The sequence below is a fragment of the Lissotriton vulgaris genome, chromosome 5 (genome assembly GCF_964263255.1).
Source record: "Lissotriton vulgaris chromosome 5, aLisVul1.2, whole genome shotgun sequence".
In the NCBI taxonomy this organism is placed as follows: Eukaryota; Metazoa; Chordata; class Amphibia; order Caudata; family Salamandridae; genus Lissotriton; species Lissotriton vulgaris.
The window spans coordinates 315,063,170-315,088,873 of NC_141693.1; the positions used below are offsets into that span (position 1 = coordinate 315,063,170).

At 45.6% G+C, this 25,704-nt stretch overlaps 1 protein-coding gene across 1 annotated transcript in view; it reads right to left on the reverse strand.

The window, feature by feature from the left end:
- The window catches only part of PANK4 (pantothenate kinase 4 (inactive)), a 482,323-nt gene that overhangs the window by 343,156 nt on the left and 113,463 nt on the right, over positions 1–25,704 (reverse strand). The window contains exon 2 of the mRNA XM_086921549.1: positions 18,220–18,302. Within this exon, the coding sequence (XP_086777675.1) occupies positions 18,220–18,302 (83 nt within the window). The remainder of the gene's footprint in view (positions 1–18,219; positions 18,303–25,704) is intronic.

Below are 25,704 nucleotides of genomic sequence, written 5' to 3' on the forward strand. Positions count from 1 at the left end.
CTGGAGGCGTGATGCAGTCTTCTGGGTCAGAGGGGCGGGCGTCGACTGGTGAGGGGAGGGGGCAGCCCACCCTCTCCCCGCGTCCCTGGGAATAAAGGAGGGGGGGCGCTCAGTAGGCCCTTCTTGTAGCCTGACGCTCCCCCACACTGGTCGTGCCCTGCGCTCGGGGCCTCCTAATTTTCCCCAACCACCATCCCTGGAACAAAGCCGTGTTGTGCATTATGTATACCTGTTTTTGTTATTAATTAAGTTATTTTTCCCTTAGGATGTTGAATTGAAGCAGAAATGTCAGTAGACTGTTTGTGTAGACGGGAGTTGTGTACACATGTCATGTATCGAGTATTTGCTTCTCGTGTCATGGAGAAATGTAAAATGTAATTGTTAAATGTTTTCTGTTGTTTAGGCCCTTTTTCCCCATAGTAGCTTGATGATTGTATGTCATACATGTGTTGTAGATAGTGTAGCTGTCCTTTAGTTCCTTTTTTCCCACAGGTCGTCGTATTTATTAGGGTATTGGTCATGCGGTAAGGTCATGACCGGTGAGCAGCTATTTTAAGGTCTTAGGGGGCGGCATCATCCTTTGGAGGTGTCCGCCCAGGGGGAGGAGGGGTCACTGGCCCCTCCTAGAACTTCAGGGGCAGCTGGTAACGCAAGTTAGGGCCCTCCTTCACTGGTTAAATGGAGTTCACGGGGTGGACCGAGTAATTAACGGGCTCGGCTGCATGGGTGGACCGGGTAATTAACGGGCGCAGCTTGAAAGACCTGACACCGGTTAGCGACCTTGCCATATCGCCATCAATGTTAGTATGTAAAATTTTCAGATGAGGATGTTAGATTCGGTTAGGAAACAAGCTGTATTAGAATCTTGTTAAGGTTAGCCGATCACAATTGTCGATATAAATGTATCTAAATGTTTCTGAATAATTTTGCATAAAAATTGTATATTTTGTTTAACAATGTTATTATTTTGTATCTTAATAAATACGGCCGGGGGGTTTTGCAACCCCCCGCCTTCCAAAGACAAATCATGCTCAGTTTCGTTGTGTTCTGGGTTGTTGTGGGCATACAGGGAGGGGGGCGGTAGCCGTCGCTGACCATGTAGATGCAAAACAGTTGAAATGTTTGGAGAGGATAACGACATGCGATGGGCATGAACTCACGTGAGCCTTCTATAAAGAGGACTACAGCAACTGTCAAGGGGGGGGTTTCATGGTACTTGGTGTGAAATATTACTCCTGCAAATACTACGTTGGAACTCTAAATATAGACCTTTCGGGGGAAGGGGGTGAGGGGGGGGTTTAAGTTGTTGTCATCTAGGCCGCGGCAACAGCTCCGAAAACATTGTATCAGAGACTCAAGAATATTATATCAACAGATGGAGGTCTACAATGATTGCAGGCATAGAAAAAAAATGACAACACCTAACTCTTCATACCTACATCTATGCGCTTTTGTACAATCCTATTCGATTTAGTAATGTCCACCTTCACCTCTTCAATTATTCCAGGTTAAACATTTTAGGGGGAAAAAACATTGAAGTTCTAACATTTTGATCCTTCTTCGAATCCAAAAGTGTCCTTTGTTTTAAACACCAAACATATTTCTTATTCTACCCACATAATTTTTTGTTTTACAATTTAACATTTTAAATTATTCAGTTGCATCCACTGGCTCCTCCCCATAACAAAATTGCTTTAGTACATCATAAATATATAGCTAGGTCAGTTACACGTAGCACAATTAGTTGCGGAGAATGGAATCGAAAGGGGAGAAAACCAGGGAGACAAAATTCGTTTGTAACACAAATTGTATTTTAGTGAATATACATATTTGACATATTTAGTTTCATATGGACAAACACATGAAAGAGTGACACTGCGTTCCATTAAATGGCATGTACCCTGTGGGATACTGTGCACAAGTGCTCGTGAAAAATTGTGACGCGCAAGTGACCCGTGAGAAAGTATGTACAGCGATATAAAGGGGCGCAGCAAAAGGTGAGTAATAATAATAATAATAATAAAACATTTTTAAAGCGCATGGCTGCACAGCTGTGTATCCCCGCGCTGATTGCTGAAAAAAACTCACAAAGAATCGAGAAGGGAACGGATGGAGATCATCACAGGCTTATTGAGGAAAGAGATGGGTTTTCAGTTTAGCTCTGAAAAGAGTTTCTGAAGGTTCCATTCTTAAGTGAACCGGTAGGGCATTCCAATATTTCACTCCGAGGTAGCGAAAGGAACAGCCACCAATTTTCGCTCTGTGGACGCGAGGGAGTTTGAATAGAGACATTCCTGAGGACCTAAGGTCTCTGGTAGGGCGGTGGATGGTCAGGAGGCCTCTTAGATAGGTGGGACCCTTGTTGTGGGCTATCTTGTGGGCATAGCAGAGGCTCTTGAATTTGATTCTCTCCCTAACGGGGAGCCAGTGCAATTTGGACAATGCCGCCTTGGCTGATGTTCTTTTAGGAAGACCCAGTACTAAGCGGGCGGCCGCATTTTGTAGGCATTGAAGCTGGTGGAGATGTTTTTGGTTCAAACCTAAAAGGAGAGCATTCCCATAGTCCAGATGAGGAGTAATAAGAGCATGAACGATAGTTTTCCTGGCTTCAGTAGGGATGAGGTCGATGATTTTTCTGAGAATTCTTAATGTGCCGATACATTTGCCTATGATTTTATTGACATGGGATTTTCCTGATAGATCAGAGTCGATCATGATCCCTAGGTTTTTGACCTTCTCAACAGGGCGAGGGCACTCGCCCAAAGTTGTGGGCCACCACGCTTGAGACCATAGTGAGGTTTTCTTCCCTATCACTAGCACCTCTGTTTTGTCTCCATTCAGCCGGAGGCAGTTGCTGTCCATCCACATGGCGACAGCAGCCATGCACTCCGAGAAGTTGGAAGCATACTTCTCGGTGTCAGGAGTGAGCTTAAACATAAGCTGGGTGTCATTGGCGTAGCTGACAATGCCCACCCCGAAGTTCTCTATGACCTGAGCTAGGGGTTCCATATAGATGTTGAACAATGTGGGGCTCAAACTAGAGCCCTGTGGAACCCCATAGCTCACGTCACGAGAAGATGATTTAAAGGGTGGGCAATGTATCTGGAAAGATCTCTTAGTGAGAAAAGATTTCATCCACGCCAGAGCATGGTCTTTTACTCCGATGTCTGAAAGACGGGACAGCAGCGTGGCATGTAGCACAGTATCAAAAGCTGCGCTTAAGTCAAGCATGACCAACGCTGCTGTGTCACCCTCGTCCATCATCTTGCGGATACATTCCGTGGAATACAAAACAGCTGTTTCCGTGGAATAGTTGGGTCTAAAGCCGGATTGAGTGGGGTGGAGAATGTTTTCTGATTCTAAAAACGCCATGAGTGGAGTATTGACTATTTTTTCAATTATCTTGGCGCATTGAGGCAGTAGAGATATCGGCCTGAGATTTTGAAATTGGGTGACCGGAATGTTGGGTTTTTTCTTCAGAGGGATGACCTGAGCGGTTTTCCAAGCCTCCGGGACATAACATTCTTTGAAAGATAGGGTAATCAATTGACTTATTTGATCCATAAGAGTATGGTCCATGATGTCTTTGCACTTTTCTAACGGACACACATCATTAGGGGAGCCAGAATGGATACTGTTAATTATGCTGGACAGATTTTCTTTGTCGGGAGTATAAAATTGGGTGAGAGTGGTTTTTTGAGGTGTGGGTATTTCCTTACCAGATGTGGGGGGAGTGGGGAAAGTAGCGTGAATTTTTTCTACTTTATTGACGAAGAAGTCCGCAATTTGTTCGCATAACTCGTTAGAGTATGTGTCCTGCGTATCCAAACTCGATGTGTCTGTAAGTTCCTTGTAAATCCGAAATAGTTCTTTAGATGGATTTATAGCCTCTTCAATTCTGTTTTGATAAAAGAGACTTTTTTCCTCTCTTATAAGTCTCTGATAAGACTTCAGTTCTTGTTTGTAGGTCTCCTTAAGTTCCGTAGAATAGTTCTTTCTCCATTTTCTTTCAGTCGCTTTACATCGGGCTTTAGCAATTTTTAATTTTTCTGAAAACCACGGTTCAGATTTTGTTCTCCTGGCTGGGGGCTTGCACGTCCATGGGGCAATTTTGTTGAGCGCCTTACTCAACCATAGTTCATAATTGTTCCAGGTATCTTGTAAGGACTGACCTTGGGGAGGGGGGTGGGTTTTTAATTCGTCAATCAGACGTTCGGGGGTGTAATTTTTCCAGTTACGCCGCTTAGAATACAGGGGTTTGTTGACAGTGTTCTTAGTCCTGGTCTTAGGTATGTTAAGAATGATCATATGGTGGTCTGACCAGATAATTGGGACAGGGGGTTGTATATCAATACCTTCCCAGGTGGCAAAGATAGGGTCAAGAAGATGGCCATGTTTGTGTGTGGGGGAGGTAGAGAGCAGTGTTATCCCCAAAGCGTGTAGGGCAGTCTTAAGTAGTTGGGCTTCCTTAGCATTAGAATCTTCAAAATGGAGATTTAGATCGCCTAGAATCATAAAATTGTTGTATTTAATAGCTAGTTGCGTCGCCGTTTCTATTAGCTGGTTGCAGAAGGGGGTGGCGTTGCCAGGGGGCCGATAAATGAGAAGCCCAGTAATGGTCATATAGGGAGTCACTTTAATAGAGAAAGTACCACTTTCACTGTTAGTGATGCCCTTATTGGTGAGGGTGCATTCCAGTTCTTTTTTAAAGATCATTGCAAGTCCTCCACCTCGCTGTATGGGCCTATCAATTCTCAATAAGCTGTAATTCAGAGGGACTGTCTCGAGTATTTCGGGGGATGAGGATTCTTCTAGCCAGGTTTCGGTTAGAAACAACACATCAAAGTCATGTTTCTGTAATAGGTCATGAAGTTCCAATTTGTGTTTAACCATGGATCTACAGTTAAGCAACATCAATTTTAGATTAGGTACATGATGGTTAGAATTAGAACCATTATAAAAGCGATAATTGCATATAGCGCATTGTGATGGCAGCGCACTGGGGTCTGCGGAGTGCCAGCATGATTTGATAGGGGTCTTACCTATTTCAAGTAAAGTCTCGCGTGTGTAGCGGATTTGCTGGTGAGTGTGCGCCATATAGGGTGCCAGATCGATGACATTAGAACCAGAGTGCCCTGCCCCGCGCCCCGCCTGGTCGCGGACGGGCGCAGACGGGCAGGACTCTGGCTTGACTCCGGCGCGCGATCGGCGCGCACGCAATGCGCGTCCGCTGCGCGGAGCCATGGACGTATGGTTTTAAGCGTTCGATAGCGCGACGTGCAGCGCGAGCCCTCACAAAGATGGCCGCTGCCTGACTCACAGCCTATCTTTTGTCCCACCTGATCCCGGTCATAGAATCGACCGCTTCCCAGGGCAGGCAAGTTTGTTGTCTTTAAGTACAAAATATAGCCAAAGTACAATTCCGCGTTCGGCGCTAATGTGGCAGATAATTCTACACTATTAATTCAGTGCAAGGGGGAGGGAGCGGACACACGGGAAGATTGTGAATAAATCAGAGCACAAATTATAAAAACAGCCTCCCGGCTCAAGCCTCAGGAGTAGATTAAAAGCAATCAGATTTCTGCTGGATTTTCCTGGTTTTAAGCGCTCGATAGCGCGACGTGCAGCGCGAGCCCTCACAAAGATGGCCGCTGCCTGACTCACAGCCTATCTTTTGTCCCACCTGATCCCGGTCATAGAATCGACCGCTTCCCAGGGCAGGCAAGTTTGTTGTCTTTAAGTACAAAATATAGCCAAAGTACAATTCCGCGTTCGGCGCTAATGTGGCAGATAATTCTACACTATTAATTCAGTGCAAGGGGGAGGGAGCGGACACACGGGAAGATTGTGAATAAATCAGAGCACAAATTATAAAAACAGCCTCCCGGCTCAAGCCTCAGGAGTAGATTAAAAGCAATGAGTGAAGGTAAAATGTACATATTTAGGATAACCCGAACAATAATTGGTAATGAATAAAAAAATAATCAAGTAGGGTATCCTTGAGGGGAACGCTGAGAGTTCCGCTGTAAAAGTCTTCGGCGTTTCAGCTTGTAGAGGTATTTGGACCATCATCAGGACCAGGTTACGGTTACTTATATGGCCGTGGCGAGAGGGCGCACTGTCGAAAATCCAGGTGGGGCAAGGTCCAAGGGCAGATCAGGTAGGACCTGTGGCGGTTCTGTTGGAAAAAACGTAATAGGGGATCCCAAGGAGTCCCGCAAGAAACAACGGTAATCGCTCGCTGTCGTGAGAGACCAAGAACTGCTGGGCAAATTACTTGATGAAGTCAGCTCGAAGTGTGGTGAGGTGCATCACAAGGCCAGCAGGAGTCAGGCTCTATGCGCTTTCGTACAATCCTATTCGATTTAGTAATGTCCACCTTCACCTTTTCAATTATTCCAGTTTAAACATTTTATGGAGAAAAAAAAAAAAAAGAACATTGAAGTTCTAACATTTTGATCCATCTTCTTCGAATTCCAAAAGTGTCCTTTGTTTTAAACACAAAACAGGTTTCTAATTTCACCCATGTAACTGTTCTGTTTTACAATTTTAAATTATTCAATTGCATCCACTGGCTCCTCCCCATAACAAAACTGCTTTAGTACATCGTAAAGCAAACCTTTGTAATCTGAAACCCTAAGACTTTATGAATCCCAAGGTTTGTATCCACCACAAAATGCTTTTGTACATTGAGTCTTTAAGGTCTTTGTGCTCATTTACCTGAAATAGACTGAAGAGAGCATCCAACATTGCTCCCCACAAACAAATAAGTAGGTTTTTATTCCAATTCTTCTACCAGCAATTTATGCAGGTCTTAGTGACTGGGTAGGGATAATCTGGGAGGCTCTCAGATATATCTCCTTGAACATCCATTGCAACAGGGCACGGTTCCTTCAAATCCTTTTACCAGCTGCATCTCATAGAGACAATGCCTGATCTTCTATCGGCACCCAGCGATTTCAGTATTTGAATTTTCACAACTCCTCTTGAGATTGCGCCCGAATAGGAACTCAGGACTGACCGATCACCTTCATCACATCCATTTAAAAGCTCAAAAATAATGATGAGCAAAAGATGATAAATGATCATACAAACTAAAATATTAGCACAAAATGCATGTCTAAGTGCAGGACTGGAATAAAACAAGCATTTGCAATGCAATAGGTCTCGCATTAGGAAAGTTTGAGCTATTGGTATTGTAAATGACAATTTTTGTATGTATGTGTTGGTTTTGAAAATAGAGATATTAATAGCTTTGTCATTTACAATGCCAATAGCTATAAACTTTCGCACATGTCACACCTATAGCATTTGTAATGCAATATGTGTTGTATTTCGTGACTTAGATGTATTGCTATTACAAATAACAATGGCTTTTAATTTGTTTTAATAATGAATACTTAAATAAAAGTTATTGTAATTTATAATGGCAATAGCTTAAACTTTTGTAAATAACTTTTGTGAAGATTATGTTCAGTGTATTTTATTGTGACGAAAATCCAAGAACAGAAGTGAAATATTAACATCTTTTTGTGACATTTGTAATAAAGCTTGAAACATTGAGAGAACATATTTGAACCAGTTGTTGAATGGTTGCACAGATTGATGCTGTGGTGGCGCTGAGTGATGTTGTGGTGGCGCCGAGTGATGCTGTGGCGTTCAGTGATGCTATGGTAGTGCATAGTGATGTTGTGGTGTTCCTGAGTGATGCTGTGGTGATGCAATAGAGTGAGGGCGATAGATGGAGAGAGTGAGGGCGATAGATGGAGAGAGTGAGGGCGATAGATGGAGAGAGTGAGGGCGATAGATGGAGAGAGGGAGGGCGATAGATGGAGAGAGGGAGGGCGATAGATGGAGAGAGTGAGGGCGATAGATGGAGAGAGTGAGGGCGATAGATGGAGAGAGTGAGGGCGATAGATGGAGAGAGTGAGGGCGATAGATGGAGAGAGGGAGGGCGATAGATGGAGAGAGGGAGGGCGATAGATGGAGAGAGGGAGGGCGATAGATGGAGAGAGGGAGGGCGATAGATGGAGAGAGGGAGGGCGATAGATGGAGAGAGGGAGGGCGATAGATGGAGAGAGTGAGGGCGATAGATGGAGAGAGTGAGGGCGATAGATGGAGAGAGTGAGGGCGATAGATGGAGAGAGTGAGGGCGATAGATGGAGAGAGTGAGGGCGATAGATGGAGAGAGTGAGGGCGATAGATGGAGAGAGTGAGGGCGATAGATGGAGAGAGTGAGGGCGATAGATGGAGAGAGTGAGGGCGATAGATGGAGAGAGTGAGGGCGATAGATGGAGAGAGTGAGGGCGATAGATGGAGAGAGTGAGGGCGATAGATAGAGAGAGTGAGGGCGATAGATGGAGAGAGTGAGGGCGATAGATGGAGAGAGTGAGGGCGATAGATGGAGAGAGTGAGGGCGATAGAGAGAGTGAGGGCGATAGAGAGAGTGAGGGCGATAGAGAGAGTGAGGGCGATAGAGAGAGTGAGGGCGATAGAGAGAGTGAGGGCGATAGAGAGAGTGAGGGCGATAGAGAGAGTGAGGGCGATAGAGAGAGTGAGGGCGATAGAGAGAGTGAGGGCGATAGAGAGAGTGAGGGCGATAGAGAGAGTGAGGGCGATAGAGAGAGTGAGGGCGATAGAGAGAGTGAGGGCGATAGAGAGAGTGAGGGCGATAGATAGTTAGATAGATAGATGGCTGTGTGTGTGGTTGTGTGTGTTGTGTGTGTGTGTGTTGTGTGTGTTATGCTTTGTTATGCTATGCTATGTTTTGTTATGTTATGTTATGTTTTGTTTGGTATGCTATGCTATGTTTTGCTATGCTAGGATATGTTTTGTTTTGCTATGCTAGGTTTTGTTTTGCTATGCTGTGTTTTGTTTTGCTATGCTGTGTTTTGTTTTGCTATGCTGTGTTTTGTTTTGCTATGCTGTGTTTTGTTTTGCTATGCTGTGTTTTGTTATGCTATGCTGTGTTTTGTTTTGCTATGCTGTGTTTTGTTTTGCTATGCTATGTTTTGTTTTGCTATGCTGTGTTTTGTTTTGCTATGCTGTGTTTTGTTATGCTATGTTATGTTATGCTTTGTTTTGTTATGTTATGCTATGTTTTGCTATCCTGGTGTGTGGTTGTGTGTGTGTGGTTGTGTGTGTGTGTGTGTGTGGGGTGTGTGGGTGTGTGTGTGTGTGGGGTGTGTGGGTGGGGGTGTGTGGGTGTGCGCGTGTGGGTGTGCGTGTGTGGGTGTGCGTGTGTGGGTGTGTGTGTGTTGTGTGTGTGTGTGGTTGTGTGTGTGTGGTTGTGTGTGTGTGGTTGTGTGTGTGTGGTTGTGTGTGTGTGGTTGTGTGTGTGTGGTTGTGTGTGTGTGTGGTTGTGTGTGTGTGGTTGTGTGTGTGTGTGGTTGTGTGTGTGTGTGTGGTTGTGTGTGTGTGTGTGTGCGGTTGTGGGTGCAGTTGTGGGTGTCTGTGGCTGTGTGTGTGGTTGTGTGTGTGTGGTTTTGTGTGTGTGTGGTTTTGTGTGTGTGTGGTTTTGTGTGTATGGTTTGCGTGTGTGTGGTGTGCGTGTGTGTGGTTGTGCGTGTGTGTGGTTGTGCGTGTGTGTGGTTGTGCGTGTGTGTGGTTGTGCGTGTGTGTGGTTGTGCGTGTGTGTGGTTGTGCGTGTGTGTGGTTGTGCGTGTGTGTGGTTGTGCGTGTGTGTGTGGTTGTGCGTGTGTGTGGTTGTGCGTGTGTGTGGTTGTGTGTGTGGTTGTGCGTGTGTGTGGTTGTGCGTGTGTGTGGTTGTGCGTGTGTGTGGTTGTGCGTGTGTGTGGTTGTGCGTGTGTGTGGTTGTGCGTGTGTGTGGTTGTGCGTGTGTGGTTGTGCGTGTGTGTGGTTGTGCGTGTGTGTGGTTGTGCGTGTGTGTGGTTGTGCGTGTGTGTGTGTGGTTGTGTGTGTGGTTGTGCGTGTGTGTGGTTGTGCGTGTGTGTGGTTGTGCGTGTGTGTGGTTGTGCGTGTGTGTGGTTGTGCGTGTGTGTGGTTGTGCGTGTGTGTGGTTGTGCGTGTGTGTGGTTGTGCGTGTGTGTGGTTGTGCGTGTGTGTGGTTGTGCGTGTGTGTGGTTGTGCGTGTGTGTGGTTGGGTGTGTGGTTGGGTGTGTGGTTCTGCGTGTGTGTGGTTCTGCGTGTGTGTGGTTCTGCGTGTGTGTGGTTCTGCGTGTGTGTGGTTCTGCGTGTGTGTGGTTCTGCGTGTGTGTGGTTCTGCGTGTGTGTGGTTCTGCGTGTGTGTGGTTCTGCGTGTGTGTGGTTGTGCGTGTGTGTGGTTGTGCGTGTGTGTGGTTGTGCGTGTGTGTGGTTGTGCGTGTGTGTTTGGTTGCATGTGTGTGAGAAAGAGAATGTGCATGTGTGCGTGCTTGTGTGTGAGAGAGAGAGAGATAGTGTGCATGTGTGTGTGAGGGCGAGAGAAAGAGAGCAGAGCCTGCATGTGTGAGTATGCGTGTGTGTGAGTGCGAGAGAGCGTGCGTGTGTGCCTATGTGTGTGTGAGAAAGATAGTGCGTGCATGTGTGTGTGAGGGGGAGAGGGAGAGAGAGAGTATGCGTGTGTGAGTGCATGAGTGTGTGAGAGGGAGAGAGCTTGTGTGCGTGAAAAAGAGAGAGTTGTAGGGAGAGCGGGTATATCCTATCAATGAGAGGAAAGGCGCCCCGCGGCACCGGTTCTCATGCAATATTTCTGTGTTTTAGGTATTTCAAATGCTGTGTTTTTCGGACCTCTGTAATATACACACGAGGGACAAGCGGGAGCATGGAGTAGAGCAGGAAAAGGTGTGAGGGAACGCACACACACCACCCTAGCCTTTCACAAACGCACCCACTGCTGACTCCGCAGCTGCAGGAGAATCATTAACAGGCACCAGCCCTGAGCAGCTGGAATGAATGATGCACCACCACTGCTGGAGACTTGATAGGGAGCAAAGGCCTGGCTGCTGTCAAGCCATGGCCCTATTGAAAGCAGTGAGCACCAATGAATGCCTTACCGTGCATAGCAGAAGGCAAAAGTGCTTCGGCACTGCGCACTGCCACCACTAGGCACCAGTGCTTGAGGCCTGAAAGGGAGCAAAGGGGTCCTTGTATCATACCACAGTGAAGCTAAAAGCACCAGTGAAGGTCTTACTGTAACTACCCCCACAACGCCACAAGTGCTAGAGGCCTGGCAGAGAGCAAGGAGTCCTTGTATCATAATAAAAGCACCCATGAATGGCTTACCGTGCCTAGCAGGAATAAATGGTACTTCGGCACTACACACCAAAGAAAGAGAGAATGCATGTGTGCGTAAGTGCCTGTGTGTGTGCGCGAGAGAGGGGGAAGAGAGAAAGAGCGTGCGCGTGGGCGTGTGTATATTAAAAGGTGTTAAAGCGGGCAGTTTCCCTTGGGCTTGTGATTTTGCTTTGGATTGCTTATGGGAGAGGACTCTCACGCCCGCCTTCCACCCACACTTTGCCTTTCTGCTGACACTTGTGACAAAGAACATTGCTGGACCAGTCTGCGTGAAAATAGCAAAAGATCAGAAGCACGCATAACCATTCACTGAAGGGTACTGCTTGATTACCCACAAACTGCCTGCAGCTTGGTTATAAGGATGGGACAGAAACTTTCTGTGACAGCATCTACAACGCTACGAAGCATCTGCAATATGAAAACGTCTGGCTCATAGTTGCAAGTGCCACTTCGGTCACTGGTGAATTTTAGGTCTCCATACCCAATCACACGTGCGCTCTGCCACTCAAGCTTGCACTGATCCATCCATCCATCCATCAACTGACTCATTCTTGCATTCATCCACTTACGAACCCACAAAAACACCCTCATATTCTCAAGAAAAATATGCAGGATAAATTAAAATAATAAAAGCAGAAAAAGATCAATGTAGCATATAATTTTGGCAGGCAAGTGCGTACAATAAAAATAGGTACAAAAATATACATAGCATGTCTGGCTGTCTTGGAATAGTATTGTGCTTAGTCTATTGTTTCTATTCTGATCCAAGGTGGCTGACCTCTTGCTTCTGAACATGAATAGAAAATAATGATGCAGCAAGGAAAATATGATTCCCATATGGCAGTCTGATTTCGAAGCAGTGGGCTTATGGGATGCGATGCACTGTAGATCAAATGAATGGCAAGTGAGTCGGTCATTGGTTTTAACACCGTGCAATAATAATCCATCCTCAAAGGGATGTTGGCTTTGCCAATATATAATTCAGGCCTACTGCTGTTTTCATACCGTTTCAGGCACGGGCTCACAGCTGTTATACATTTGCTTTTGTAATTTGCGCACTTGTAATTTTCTCCTCATGTATCTTTACTGTCCCTTTTGTGAGGCGCTCTGACGCCTTCGGGTAAAGTCCACGCTATATAAAAACACTAAAATTAGTCGCATGAAATAATAAAAACTCACCGCCGCAGCCCGGCTTGAACAGGAAGCCAGGCAACCTGTGTTGGGACGGGGACGGGGGCGGGGCCGCAAAATGACAGGAAGCAGACGGGAACCTACCCCGCGCTCCTGTGCCCGTCAGCCGGAAGATTTGCGTGTCAGCTAGCGGGGCTCCCGTGCTCGTGGAGAGCCCCGCCTGCTGCTGAGAATGACCCGCTGCCTGCCGAGGGAGAGAGGGACACACGAAAAGAACTCGGTGAGTGGGGTGTGAGGGGGGGGGGGATGTGTGCGCGTGTGCGTGTGTGTGTGTGTGTGTGTGTGTATGTGTGTGTGCGCGTGTGTGCGCGTGTGTGTGTGTGCGCGTGTGACTGTGTGCGCGCGTGTGACTGTGTGCGCGTGTGACTGTGTGTGCGCGTGTGTCTGTGTGTGCGCGTGTGTCTGTGTGTGCGCGTGTGTCTGTGTGTGCGCGTGTGTCTGTGTGTGCGCGTGTGTCTGTGTGTGCGCGTGTGTCTGTGTGTGCGCGTGTGTCTGTGTGTGCGCGTGTGTCTGTGTGTGCGCGTGTGTCTGTGTGTGCGCGTGTGTCTGTGTGTGCGCGTGTGTCTGTGTGTGCGCGTGTGTCTGTGTGTGCGCGTGTGTCTGTGTGTGCGCGTGTGTCTGTGTGTGCGCGTGTGTCTGTGTGTGCGCGTGTGTCTGTGTGTGCGCGTGTGTCTGTGTGTGCGCGTGTGTCTGTGTGTGCGCGTGTGTCTGTGTGTGCGCGTGTGTCTGTGTGTGCGCGTGTGTCTGTGTGTGCGCGTGTGTCTGTGTGTGCGCGTGTGTCTGTGTGCGCTTGTGTCTGTGGGTGTATGTATGTATGTATGTATGCATGCATGCATGCATGCATATGTGTGTAAAAAGAGCCCGATGACTGGTGGGGAGATGGAAAGTGAAAGTAACCAGCAGGTTTGCAGTGGAGACGGGTGTGCGCGCGTGTGTTTCAGTCTGTTTCAGTCTGTGTGGTGTGGGGGTTGGCTGTGTGCGCACGGGAATATGGGCACGGCGCCGTGCACGCCCACGAGGAGGAATCTGAGACAGCGAGGCGCGTGGGCGATCGCTGTCTCACATTCCCCCAAACACGCCAACAAAAGGTCCTTCGCTACGCTCGACCTAAAAACAGTAACACCACTAATAATATCACTAAGAAATCTGAAGTTCCATGTTTTCCAGTGATTTGAAACATTTATATTGTTGTTTTGGGCTCAGACGAGAAGAACTCGTGACATTGAGGAAGCTTAATATGGAATGGAACGTGGGATTTCTCAGACAAACAACTTGCTGGTGACCAACAGAGCTGATAGATGCATCATAGCGCCAAGAAGACTACATTAAAGAATTTATAAATAAGACTAACTTCTTAACTTGATAGAATGATTTATCTGTAACAACCATTAAAAAGTTCAGCAATCGAGCAATTGTACTGCTCGTCTCACTTTTAAGTGAGGAAGCAAATAAATGGCAAGAGATAAGACATAAAACTGTGCTTTTCTAATGATCAAAAATAGCAAACTAGAACATTCCACAAAGAACTAATGACCTTGACGTATGTTACTCAGTCAGTAATATCATGCCTTGGACAAGCAGCGATTCCTGCAGTAAAGTTCACAACGTGTATGGTAAATCAATATCATTCTTGCGGGCCAATGTTCATTGGGAAAGGGGGGGGGTGAAAAAGCATTTAAGTGGTTTATTTCTTTCCTCATTTACCACTCCCACTGATCCTTGCCGCACCCTGTCCCTTTATCTGACCAACTCCTGCCTGGAGTTTGTCAATGGTGGAGATGTCAAAACCAGTTCAATATTTTGAATAGTTCGATAACTGAGCTGGCTGTGAGGTAAGGGTTTGTTTGGTTTTTCAAATAATTCATCTAACTCCCAATCAGCACCCACCCTCCCCCTTTGAGTTCTGCCAGAAGGACTGGACTCTTCATCTCCTTCACAGGTGTCTAGGAAGTCAGTTATGACTTGAAATATATGATAACTTGAGGCCCAGATTGTTGCTATATTTCACTATAATCTTCACATCTCCCAAGGTGTCCTGCCCACTCTACATCCCTGTAGTGAAGCAACTTCATAGATCAATTATCTCCGTCACACTCAACTGCTGTATCGACATCTTTGAGGGCCAAGAATATAAAGTGCAAAGAAGTATTCAATAGCATCAGAAGCACATCTTGTTACTAGAACTGGTCTTGACAAACATTTCCCAATATTGGAATATTTACAGTGGCTCCCAGCGCATTAACATGTAAAGTTGTAGCTCAGTCTAGGGTTTCTGGAATGTGGCTTTCCTACCAGACTGCTCCACTCAACTATGGAAGTTCTAAGCGTTCCCAACTCTGGTAGAAGGGGTGGGGGGGGAGCAAAGGAGGCGGTGGCCCACCTTTGGTGTCTGTCACCAAGCTCTAGAATTATCCAATACACGTGCATTGCTACTGAAAATAGGTTAACTTTCTGCCTCTTATTTGGCAGCTAATACTTACAATGAATTCTATGTCATATAATCAGATCATAGTCCAAAGACATTGCTTTGGGGGTTAGCCAACATGGGCTAGTGGTGGTGGGAAAGGTTAACCTATTGAGTTCCCAACAACTGCATTATGCTTTTCCACTTTATCTTTAGTATGTTCCTATCCCCTTGCCTCTACAGGCAGCGATCTTCGCCCCTTCCAAGCCACCATTTGGAGAAATCGACACGGTGGAGACCCTGCGCAGGGCTTTGGATGGTCTTCGCAAATATTCGGGCTCGGGCTCGCTCTCCGCTGGTGCCATGCTGTCATATACCACCCGGCTTCCCCCTCACTGCACACTGCAGGATAGGTGAGGCGGGCGGCTGGAACGGGTCTGACCAGCCTATCTGACCTCTACCCCAGTGCCAATTTCTTTTCGTTACCGCTGGGTCTGGCCCTTTGGACACACTGCTAAATTACCAGCTTAGAGCGTCCTGTCGGGATTTGCATTCCACGTTCCCGCAGCCCCCCTCCTTCGATGGCTGCCCTTGACCAGGCATACACTTCTCCATCTCCGGATAGAATGGTTTCTAAGCTCTATGCCACCAAGCTAGCGGCCTCCCCTATCGCTGCTGATCGTGCCCGCACGGCCTGGAGCGAAGACATAGGCATCGATCTTTCTTAAGAGAGCTGGCTTTACTGTTGTATGCAAAAACAACAGTTGATGGACAGAATGCAGAACAATGTCATACATTCACCCCAGTACAGAGATCTGGGCCTAAATCCATCGGTTTTTGCTCACCATGCCATTCAAGTTTTAACCCAGCCGTATGCAAATCAGTCTTGACCCTGTGCCCCATGGTAACAGTCCAGCCCGAACTGCCAAGACAGGTCCTCCCTGGACTGGAAACAAGCATCCTAGGACCGATTTCGGGCTTTCAGCCCTCATCAGCCAGGATAGCTTGATTCCAGTGGCATGGAGAGCACGGGACTCACGTCGGAGCATACCAGTCCCACTCGGGGTGACAAATGCAAAAACAACAGTTGATGGACAGAATGGAGAACAATGTCATACATTCACTGAATTGCATATGGCCATGTCTGAACTGGGGTGGCATGGTGAGCACAATAACGATGGATTAAACCCAGATCTGTGAATGGGGTGAATGTTTTGCCAATGTGCAACATTCCGTCCATCATATTGTGTGTTTTGCTGTTTGCCCTATGTGGGAAGGGTATGCCCTGACGTGGGTCCCGTGCTCACTGCGCCACTAGAGTCAAGCTATCCTGGCTGATGACGGCTGATAGCCAGAAACCGGTCCTAGGATGCTTGATTCCGGTCCAGGGAAGACATGGCTTGGCAGTTCCGGCTGTACTGTTCCCATGAGGCACAGGGTCAAGACTGAATTGCATATGGCCATGTCTGAACTGGGGTGGCATGGTGAGCAAAATAACGATGGATTAAACCCAGATCTGTGACTGGGGGTGAATGTTTTGCCAATGTGCAACATTCCGTCCATCATCTTGTGTGTTTTGCTGTACTGTTATAAGCAGACTAAATGCCTGTCTCCTAACTACCGCCTGCGCCTTATCCATTTTAAATATTTACACCAGCTGAACCGTTCCCCCGCTTCAGCTATTCAGAATGGGGCCCGTCCCTGGTGATAGATATCTTAGGTGCTCATCCCCCGTGGCAGACTTTTTTCATCTAGCTTGGCTGTGTCCTTTGGTCTCTACATGCTGGCACGACGTGTGCACCATAATTACAGAGATAACCTCTTCGGCTGTTTTGCCAGATCCCAGGCCCTGCCTACTCGGCTTGGTGAGACAATGCCCTGACGCCTCCTGCCATCTCACGGCTATGCGCATAGTTCTCGCATGCTGTTGATTTGCTGTACATTGGGGTCGGAAGCCCGCACCCAAGGAGAGTGCGTAACTCGAGGATGCTGCGCGGTGTCAGACACTTCTTTAACAATTTTGGGAACGAATGCCGGCTACTGGTCGGCCACGCGTTATATGGGGCCCTCTCGTTGTGTACCTCCTCTCCCGGAATGCCTCTTCCTCTGCGTCCTCTCCCGCGCTCCCTGCCGGCACCCCTCCTTCCCCTGCCTGCTGTGTCCTCCTGCAGCACCCATGCCCGATTCCGCCCTGCTTGTTGCCTTTTGCCGCCCTCCCACGCTTTGTACTCAGTTATCATTGCCTTCACACTGTTTATGATCGATTGGATGTTTCCATTTCTTTCTGTCATGTGTTGCAGCACTATGTTTCATATTGTAACCTGATGTGCACGATTTTCAATAAAGGTCTTTGAAAATAAAAAATAAAAAATCTGTAGTATGTTCCTCCAATACAATATGAGATGGCATATAGGAAGAAGGGGCACTTTGGACGATTAACAAGAAAGAAAAAAAAAAAGGATGGGTTGTTTTACTGTATTGTATTCCATCTGGCCCGCTCTTGTGAATCCAGTTGATTTTTACTGAATAATTCTATAATTTAATCCAATGGCTTTACTACATTGTCATAGCAGCACAAGATGATGGACGGAGTGCTGGAACTTTTCAAACATTCACACCCAATCACAGATTTGGGTTTAAGCCATCGTTCTTTTGCTCACCAGCAAAACAACAATGGATTTAACCCAGATCTCTTGACTGGGGGTGAAAGTTTGATTTGTTCAGCATTCATTCAGCTTTCCATTCATCATTTGTTTGCGTAGCACTTTTCGGCCTAAGTAGGATGGGAATGCCAAGATGTGAGTTCCGTGCTCATTGTGCCACTGGATTCAAGCTAGCCTGGTGAATGAAGGTCGATACCCCAAACTCGGTCCCGGGATGCTTGTTTCCGGTCCAGGGAAGACCTGGCTTGGCAGTTATGGCTGGACTGTTCCTATGAGGAGCAGAGTCCAGACTGATTTTCACATGGTTGGGTCTAAACTGGGGTGGCATGGTGCGCATGGGGTGGGTTTATGAAACATTCACAAACATGCAAATTACATTTGTACCAGTAGTTACCAGCTTCAGGACCACTACTAGATGAGGGAATAATAGATGAAATGGCCAAAAAACATAAAAGCACATATTTCTGGTCATCGGATGCATAGAACTCGCTCAAAATGTATAAGCTACCTATTAACTTCCAGAAGAGAAGTCAATAATGGATGTTCACAATTTGGCCCAATACCCATTTGAGTTAAAATTTCAATGCAGGTTGATCAAAAGCAATATAGTGCAAATCAATAAAGGGTGAGTGTGAAGCGCAAAAGACAACTTGCTTTGAATAAACTAACAAATGTGAATGATTTGATACCGACACCACACATCAAGACCGACACAAAACCGCTTACCTTCCCAGTGTGGTCAAAAGACCTCACTTTAGCTACTTTATGTTGCACTGTTGAATAGTACGCCAACTTGGTTAACGAGCCACCTGTATCAAAATGAAAGAGATAGAATTTAGATTCTGAAGTATAGCAAACGCCACCTAAAACCCACATGAGGACGTGAAAGTACATGTAGTAAAAATGTAATCTAAATCTTTAACAATGTATTAAATGGGTCAAGACTAACATTTTGAGCTTAGTCTGGTGCACTTATATTAATAGTAAAACATTGTTTTTAAAGCTTGCTGCTTTGAATCTCTGTATATATAATAGGTTTTACTGCTGTGTAATCCCTTCAACTTTTTTCTCCTGCACACTTTTGCGTGAAAATCAACATGCCAGACTTCACCCGAAGAAGGTAGTGATTTGACAATTTTTCTGCAAACAAGTCCAATGGGACCAAAATTATCGGAAAATAAAAAAAAATAATTTTAAATGGATAGAATAAATGAACCATAATTACAGTGGATTGAAAGCATGTTGACTTATTGATATAACCTTACAAACAAACATTTGCAAGGCCAGTAGATCTGGTCCTTCAAAGGAATAAGCTGACTTTTAGGGTTTTTCAATTTCTTTTTGGCTGATTCTAAACAGTATTGGAAAAGAGATAAAACCCACACTACCCACAGTACCACTATGATACAAGCGTGCATATGAGTCACTAAGCATGCACGAGCATATGTGATGACGCTGCAGATTCTAGCTCCAATATGGCAGAAAGAAGAAAAGGAGTACAAAATAATATTATAATAAAGAAAAAATAGGAGCGGGAGGTAGGACGCTGAAACGGCGGGGCAAAATTGCTTAACAGGGAGGGGCACTGTAGCACTGGAGGTGCTTGGCAGGGCTGGGAGGATTTGGGTGGGAAATACTGAACACCTAAAAAACAAGCATTTGCAATGCAATAGGTGTCGCAGTTACAAGAGTTTCAGCTATTGGCATTCTAAATAACAATGCCTTTTATATATGTTTTTAAAACAAGCAAAAATAAAAGGCATTTTTATTTGCAATGTCAATAGCTCAAACTCGCGTAAATGTGAGACCTATTGCATTGCAAATGCTTGTTTTATGTGGCATGGATGAATCAGATGCCCAGTCAGGCTAAAAGGGAGAGCTTTAAAGCTCAAACACAGTACATTCCACGAATAGACAGAATGAACAGCAGCAATATAATGCCTCATTTTATCCCAAGGATGCTTCTAACCGCTCACAGTTTACATCGAAGCTCGACACATGTTCTTCATGCAATTTGTCTAACATTACACATAGCGTCAACTTGCCAAGCCAGGAATAACATTTTCAAAATTTGTAAGTCCAATGCCAATGCACTATAACTTGGCAAATCCCCCAGCCGTTGCCAAGTGAGGAATATTGACACACAACAGTGCTTATTTTGTGCTGATGGTTGCAGGTGGGAAAGCCGGTATTCATTTTAGAGGACTGGTAGATACTTATCATCGGTCTCCAACTCAGATCAAGAGACTGGCAAGTAAGGGAGAAAAGAGGAAGAGAAAGACTGGACAATAGTGACAAATGCAGAAAGCAGGGATAAAAAAAAAAAGAATCTGCAAGACTGAGATAAAGAAACAAATGTAGTGGAAGAAAGATGAGGTGTAATCAAGACTAGGAAGTCTTGGCATTTGGCAACTCTAGTAGCAGATTCGTAAGAATATTATTGGGCCCTGTACTTACTGATAAGAAACAGAATTCAGGAACAATTGGAAATAGTAAGTTCAACTTGTTTAAAAAACGTCCTACTGTTATTCTAAATAAAGGAAAATAAATGTCATCATTTTCATTACTTACTATTTTAACTTCACTGTGATATATTTCCTCATTAATCTAAATTCGATAGCAAAGGTCCCCTGACTTTCCTGGTAATGGATTTAATTCCTGGTTCTTATTTTAAGCGCAACAGATTTATTTCTGGCACTATTTTTAACGCAATGGGATACATTTTTTGACTGTTTCAAGCTAAATTATACACCCACCTTACTGTGCTAAAACTAGTCGGAAAGCGTGTATTATTTTAAGCATAATTGTTGCCAATTTTATATTTAAAAGGCAGAACGTTTCATCATGGAAAGAATGGTGGAGTAAATTTGTTTTAAAATGGTTTGCCTCTAGCGTACCTGGAGATGCCCGCAGCTGCTTTTAATGCTTTAATGTGGTGCATCGTGGTGCCCCTGGCACCGTCAAATCTGTTCTTAAGCCGGCTGTTGTGAATCTGTAGTAAACAGCTGGTGTGCTGCTGAAACCTTGGCAGCTATGAAGAGGCTTGTAAAACCAGCGAGAGTGGCGTAGGGCTGGCGTTTCAAAACAGCGCGCAGATGGCACGCTTTCACCCCCCCCTCCTCTAACACTGAAACTAACTAGGAGGACAGAGGGAGGGAGGGAAAGTGAAAGCACGCCATGCACGCGCTGTGTTGAAACGCCAGCCCTACACGAGGACAGATGTGCATGCGTACGGAGTGCACGTCTCTTGTCCGCGCGTGCCATCTCTTGTCCCACTTTGGCCGAGAAACCAACGACTATAGGTCTCGCCATGGCGTGCAGCGCATGAGCTGTATCACTAGGCGAGACCTAAAAATATTTTAAAAGGTGAGCAGGATGGAGAGGGACAGAGATGTAATGAACCAGCTGGAGCAAGGGGTGGGACGAGGAGGAGAGTAACAGAGGGAGTGGATGGAGCAAGATGTCAGCCAGGAAAATAGCACATGTGGCAGAGAGCAATAAAACAAACCCTCTCCCATGAAGTGCATGAACAAAGAAATAAAAAAATAATTGCTGTTGTGAGCCATGGAAAGATACAAGTCATCAAAAGGATGCTATGCTGCCGGGAGGGCCAAAACCAAGAAGAGTAAGGAAAGACACTGAATATGAAGGAAGCAAAGGAGACTGACAAAAAAGTCAACCAATGAAAAGCATTGGAGTGACACAAAGTCCACTGCGAGGATTGCTATTGTCCACAAAATATCTCAACAACAAACTGCTATAAAAAAATATTTTGTCGATGAGAACTACATGGACATGAAAGCCATATCAGATTAGAATGCATTTTAGACCCAATGAAATTAGGGCCTTTGTGGTCTTTCAGAAGTAGGTACAGCAGGACCAGGTACTTTATTTACGGAACAATTTACAAGTAAGGGAACCCCATCAAGAGCTAGAATGTACCCAGCTAAGACCCCAGCTGTAGACAAACTGCTAATGACAGATATAGAACACTCCCAGTAAGGACACCACTAACACTTCAAGACTCGCAACATTTAATTCCATGCTAGAACAGATGACCGGGTTGCACACATCTTACACCTGAAAAAGAACAGCAGCACAACCAAGTGCAAGAACTTAGAAGAAGATAAGAAACAGAACACCTACTGGCAAAACTTGGTTGACTTATAATTCACAAAAATAAAAACGTACGCCTCACGCATAGACCATACAAGAAATATGCACAACCGAAACCCCATCATATACAAAGTTACACAGGTCAAATGACAACACAAGCAAGCTCACACACCCCTCACAAAGGCAACAACTGCACAGCCATGCATGGCTCACACAACCAAAGACCAATAATCTGTGTGGGCATCATGCCCAGTGGGGCATGCATGTTCCAGACAAAGGCACATGGTCATCACCACCAGTGTAGCAGGCACCATCTACACACACAGCACTCTGGCATTCAACCAAGTGGAGCAAGCACCCTCCATGCAAACATGACAGGGACCTTCAACCCAGCAGACTATCCACTATACCCACAAAGAGCGCAGGTATTCAACCCAGTAGAGTATGCACCCTCCGTATAACCAGCATATGGGCATCAAATACCCTAGGACCCGCAATCCCTACCGTGTGGCTAACAACCAAAAGAATGACAATGGATGAATTATGTCCAACGGAGGAGTGTGGTCAATGTTGCAACACACCAAAGTACAGTTAACATCACATACTCCCCTCTCGTACCTCCATGCACTCAAGATGCACACAGTAAAACGGTGCAAGCAACTCGGCAATCAAATTAGCAATGAAGCTGGGTGGTGAGGTACATGTCCTGTGGCACTTATAACGAAGCACACATTTGCACTAATAACCCATGGATGCCAAACCTATCTACAGTAGGATCAATTAAAATATGCAGGAGCACAAACATTGGTTCACTTCAGCAGTGGAGAAAATGCAGCACAGAACTGTAATTTAAGTTTCGCATTGATGCCTATAAACTAACCAACGCATTAGAATTAAAAATGCATTAACATATAATATAAACCAGAAGTGACATCTGCTGTGATGCGCTTTGACTCCCATAAAAGATTCATGTGGTCAATAAAATATAAGCAGTTGAAAGTAAAGCAGCTGTAGCAGTTATTGCAATTCTTAGAAACCTATCCCGACAATGAATATTTACCACCATTTATTAGGTTTCGCCTAAACAGCACATGTGCGGTCTCTGCAAGCCTTTTATTTACATATAGTGTTCTTTCAGCCCGCCAATACATTAACTTTTGTTAGCTTAAGCGTTGCTCTCATCTGTTTCCGCCTGTTTGCCAAGGCATGCCTGCGTCATGTCCTCTTCTTGTGTTTGGCTTTCCCCTGAAGCATGTACTAAGTACCTGTATTCATCCACTGAGCCCATTTTTAGGTCTCGCCTGTCGATGCGCATGCGCATCGAGCTTGCGAGACTATGGGGGCTTATCCACTCTTGAACCAACTTGCAAGGAATCGTGGCGATTCCTTGCAGTGCACGAGAAATTTAAGCTCAATGCGCATGCGCATTGAGCTTAAAAGCGCGTGCACATGCCCCCAGCCGCCTGCCTTGCCTACTCTCTCTCTCACTGCCTCCCCTAGCTCACCTACCCTAAACTATGTTTGCATCAGTACAGCAGATTTGTACGTATTCCCTATCCCATTTCGCCTTTGTATTTGTTCGCTTTGCTTACACCTACGCAGTTTAGTCCAGCAGACCCTTCCCCCAGCCTAGAGCCATTTGCTTGCATTTAGGCACTTCAAGACATCCTTTCCCCCACCCTACAGCCATTAACACGGTTTCGTCTTTCATTAGATTAAAAACTGTTACAAATATCAGGGACACTTTAGAAGATACTTAGCAGGCCCCACCATGTCTGCTTTCAGTTTAGGAACAGTTAGCAAATGTTCAGCTTATTCGCCTTAAGCAAATAAAGTGTCACGATTTAATCAAAATGTAAAAAGAGAACTTAAAGATGCTTCATGTGAAGTCTTTATAAAAGTGTGCCGTCGGCGCGAGAACTAAAGTTTAAAACTGCTCTATGTAAAAGTTTTTATAAAAGCTTGCTGTTTGAAAGTACGATAGCCAATGCTTTCACATAATGTATTTTTCTATACTGGGAAGGTGGTGTTAACTACACATTCATTTCGTTAGGCACGAAGAGATTAAGTAATTTTCCCAGAAACACAAGAGGCTTTTTGGCAACATTACTGAGACTGAAACTGGCTTTTCAAGGCTGAAGTTGAGCGCTTTTTACGCAATACATGTCACATGCAGTATCTTCAGCATATTTATTTTGCTAATTTTAGCGCAGCATATATACATCCACAAGCATCAGACATACACAAGCATCAGACATCCACAAGCATCAGACATCCACAAGCATCAGACATCCACAAGCATCAGACATCCACAAGCATCAGACATCCACAAGCATCAGACATCCACAAGCATCAGACATCCACAAGCATCAGACATCCACAAGCAACAGACATCCACAAGCAACAGACATCCACAAGCATCACACATCCACAAGCATCACAAGCATCAGACATCCACAAGCATCAGACATCCACAAGCATCAGACATCCACAAGCATCAGACATCCACAAGCATCAGACATCCACAAGCATCAGACATCCACAAGCATCAGACATCCACAAGCATCACAAGCATCAGACATCCACAAGCATCAGACATCCACAAGCATCAGACATCCACAAGCATCAGACATCCACAAGCAACAGACATCCACAAGCAACAGACATCCACAAGCAACAGACATCCACAAGCAACAGACATCCACAAGCATCACACATCCACAAGCATCACAAGCATCAGACATCCACAAGCATCAGACATCCACAAGCATCAGACATCCACAAGCATCAGACATCCACAAGCATCAGACATCCACAAGCATCAGACATCCACAAGCATCAGACATCCACAAGCATCAGACATTCACAAGCATCACAAGCATCAGACATCCACAAGCATCAGACATCCACAAGCATCAGACATCCACAAGCATCAGACATCCACAAGCATCAGACATCCACAAGCAACAGACATCCACAAGCAACAGACATCCACAAGCATCAGACATCCACAAGCAACAGACATCCACAAGCAACAGACATCCACAAGCAACAGACATCCACAAGCATCACACATCCACAAGCATCACACATCCACAAGCATCACAAGCATCAGACATCCACAAGCAACAGACATCCACAAGCATCAGACATCCACAAGCATCACAAGCATCAGACATCCACAAGCATCAGACATCCACAAGCATCAGACCTCCACAAGCATCAGACATCCACAAGCAACAGACATCCACAAGCAACAGACATCCACAAGCAACAGACATCCACAAGCAACAGACATCCACAAGCATCACAAGCATCACACATCCACAAGCATCAGATATCCACAAGCATCACAAGCATCAGACATCCACAAGCATCAGACATCCACAAGCATCACACATCCACAAGCATCACACATCCACAAGCATCACAAGCATCAGACATCCACAAGCATCAGACATCCACAAGCATCACACATCCACAAGCATCAGACATCCACAAGCATCACACATCCACAAGCATCACACATCCACAAGCATCACACATCCACAAGCATCACAAGCATCACACATCCACAAGCATCACAAGCATCACACATCCACAAGCATCACAAGCATCAGACATCCACAAGCATCAGACATCCACAAGCATCAGACATCCACAAGCATCAGACATCCACAAGCATCACAAGCATCAGACATCCACAAGCATCAGACATCCACAAGCATCACAAGCATCAGACATCCACAAGCATCACAAGCATCAGACATCCACAAGCATCAGACATCCACAAGCATCAGACATCCACAAGCATCACACATCAACAAGCATCACACATCCACAAGCATCACACATCCACAAGCATCACACATCCACAAGCATAACACATCCACAAGCATCACACATCCACAAGCATCACACATCCACAAGCATCAGACATCCACAAGCATCACAAGCATCAGACATCCACAAGCATCAGACATCCACAAGCATCAGACATCCACAAGCATCAGACATCCACAAGCATCAGACATCCACAAGCATCACACATCCACAAGCATCACACATCCACAAGCATCACAAGCATCACAAGCA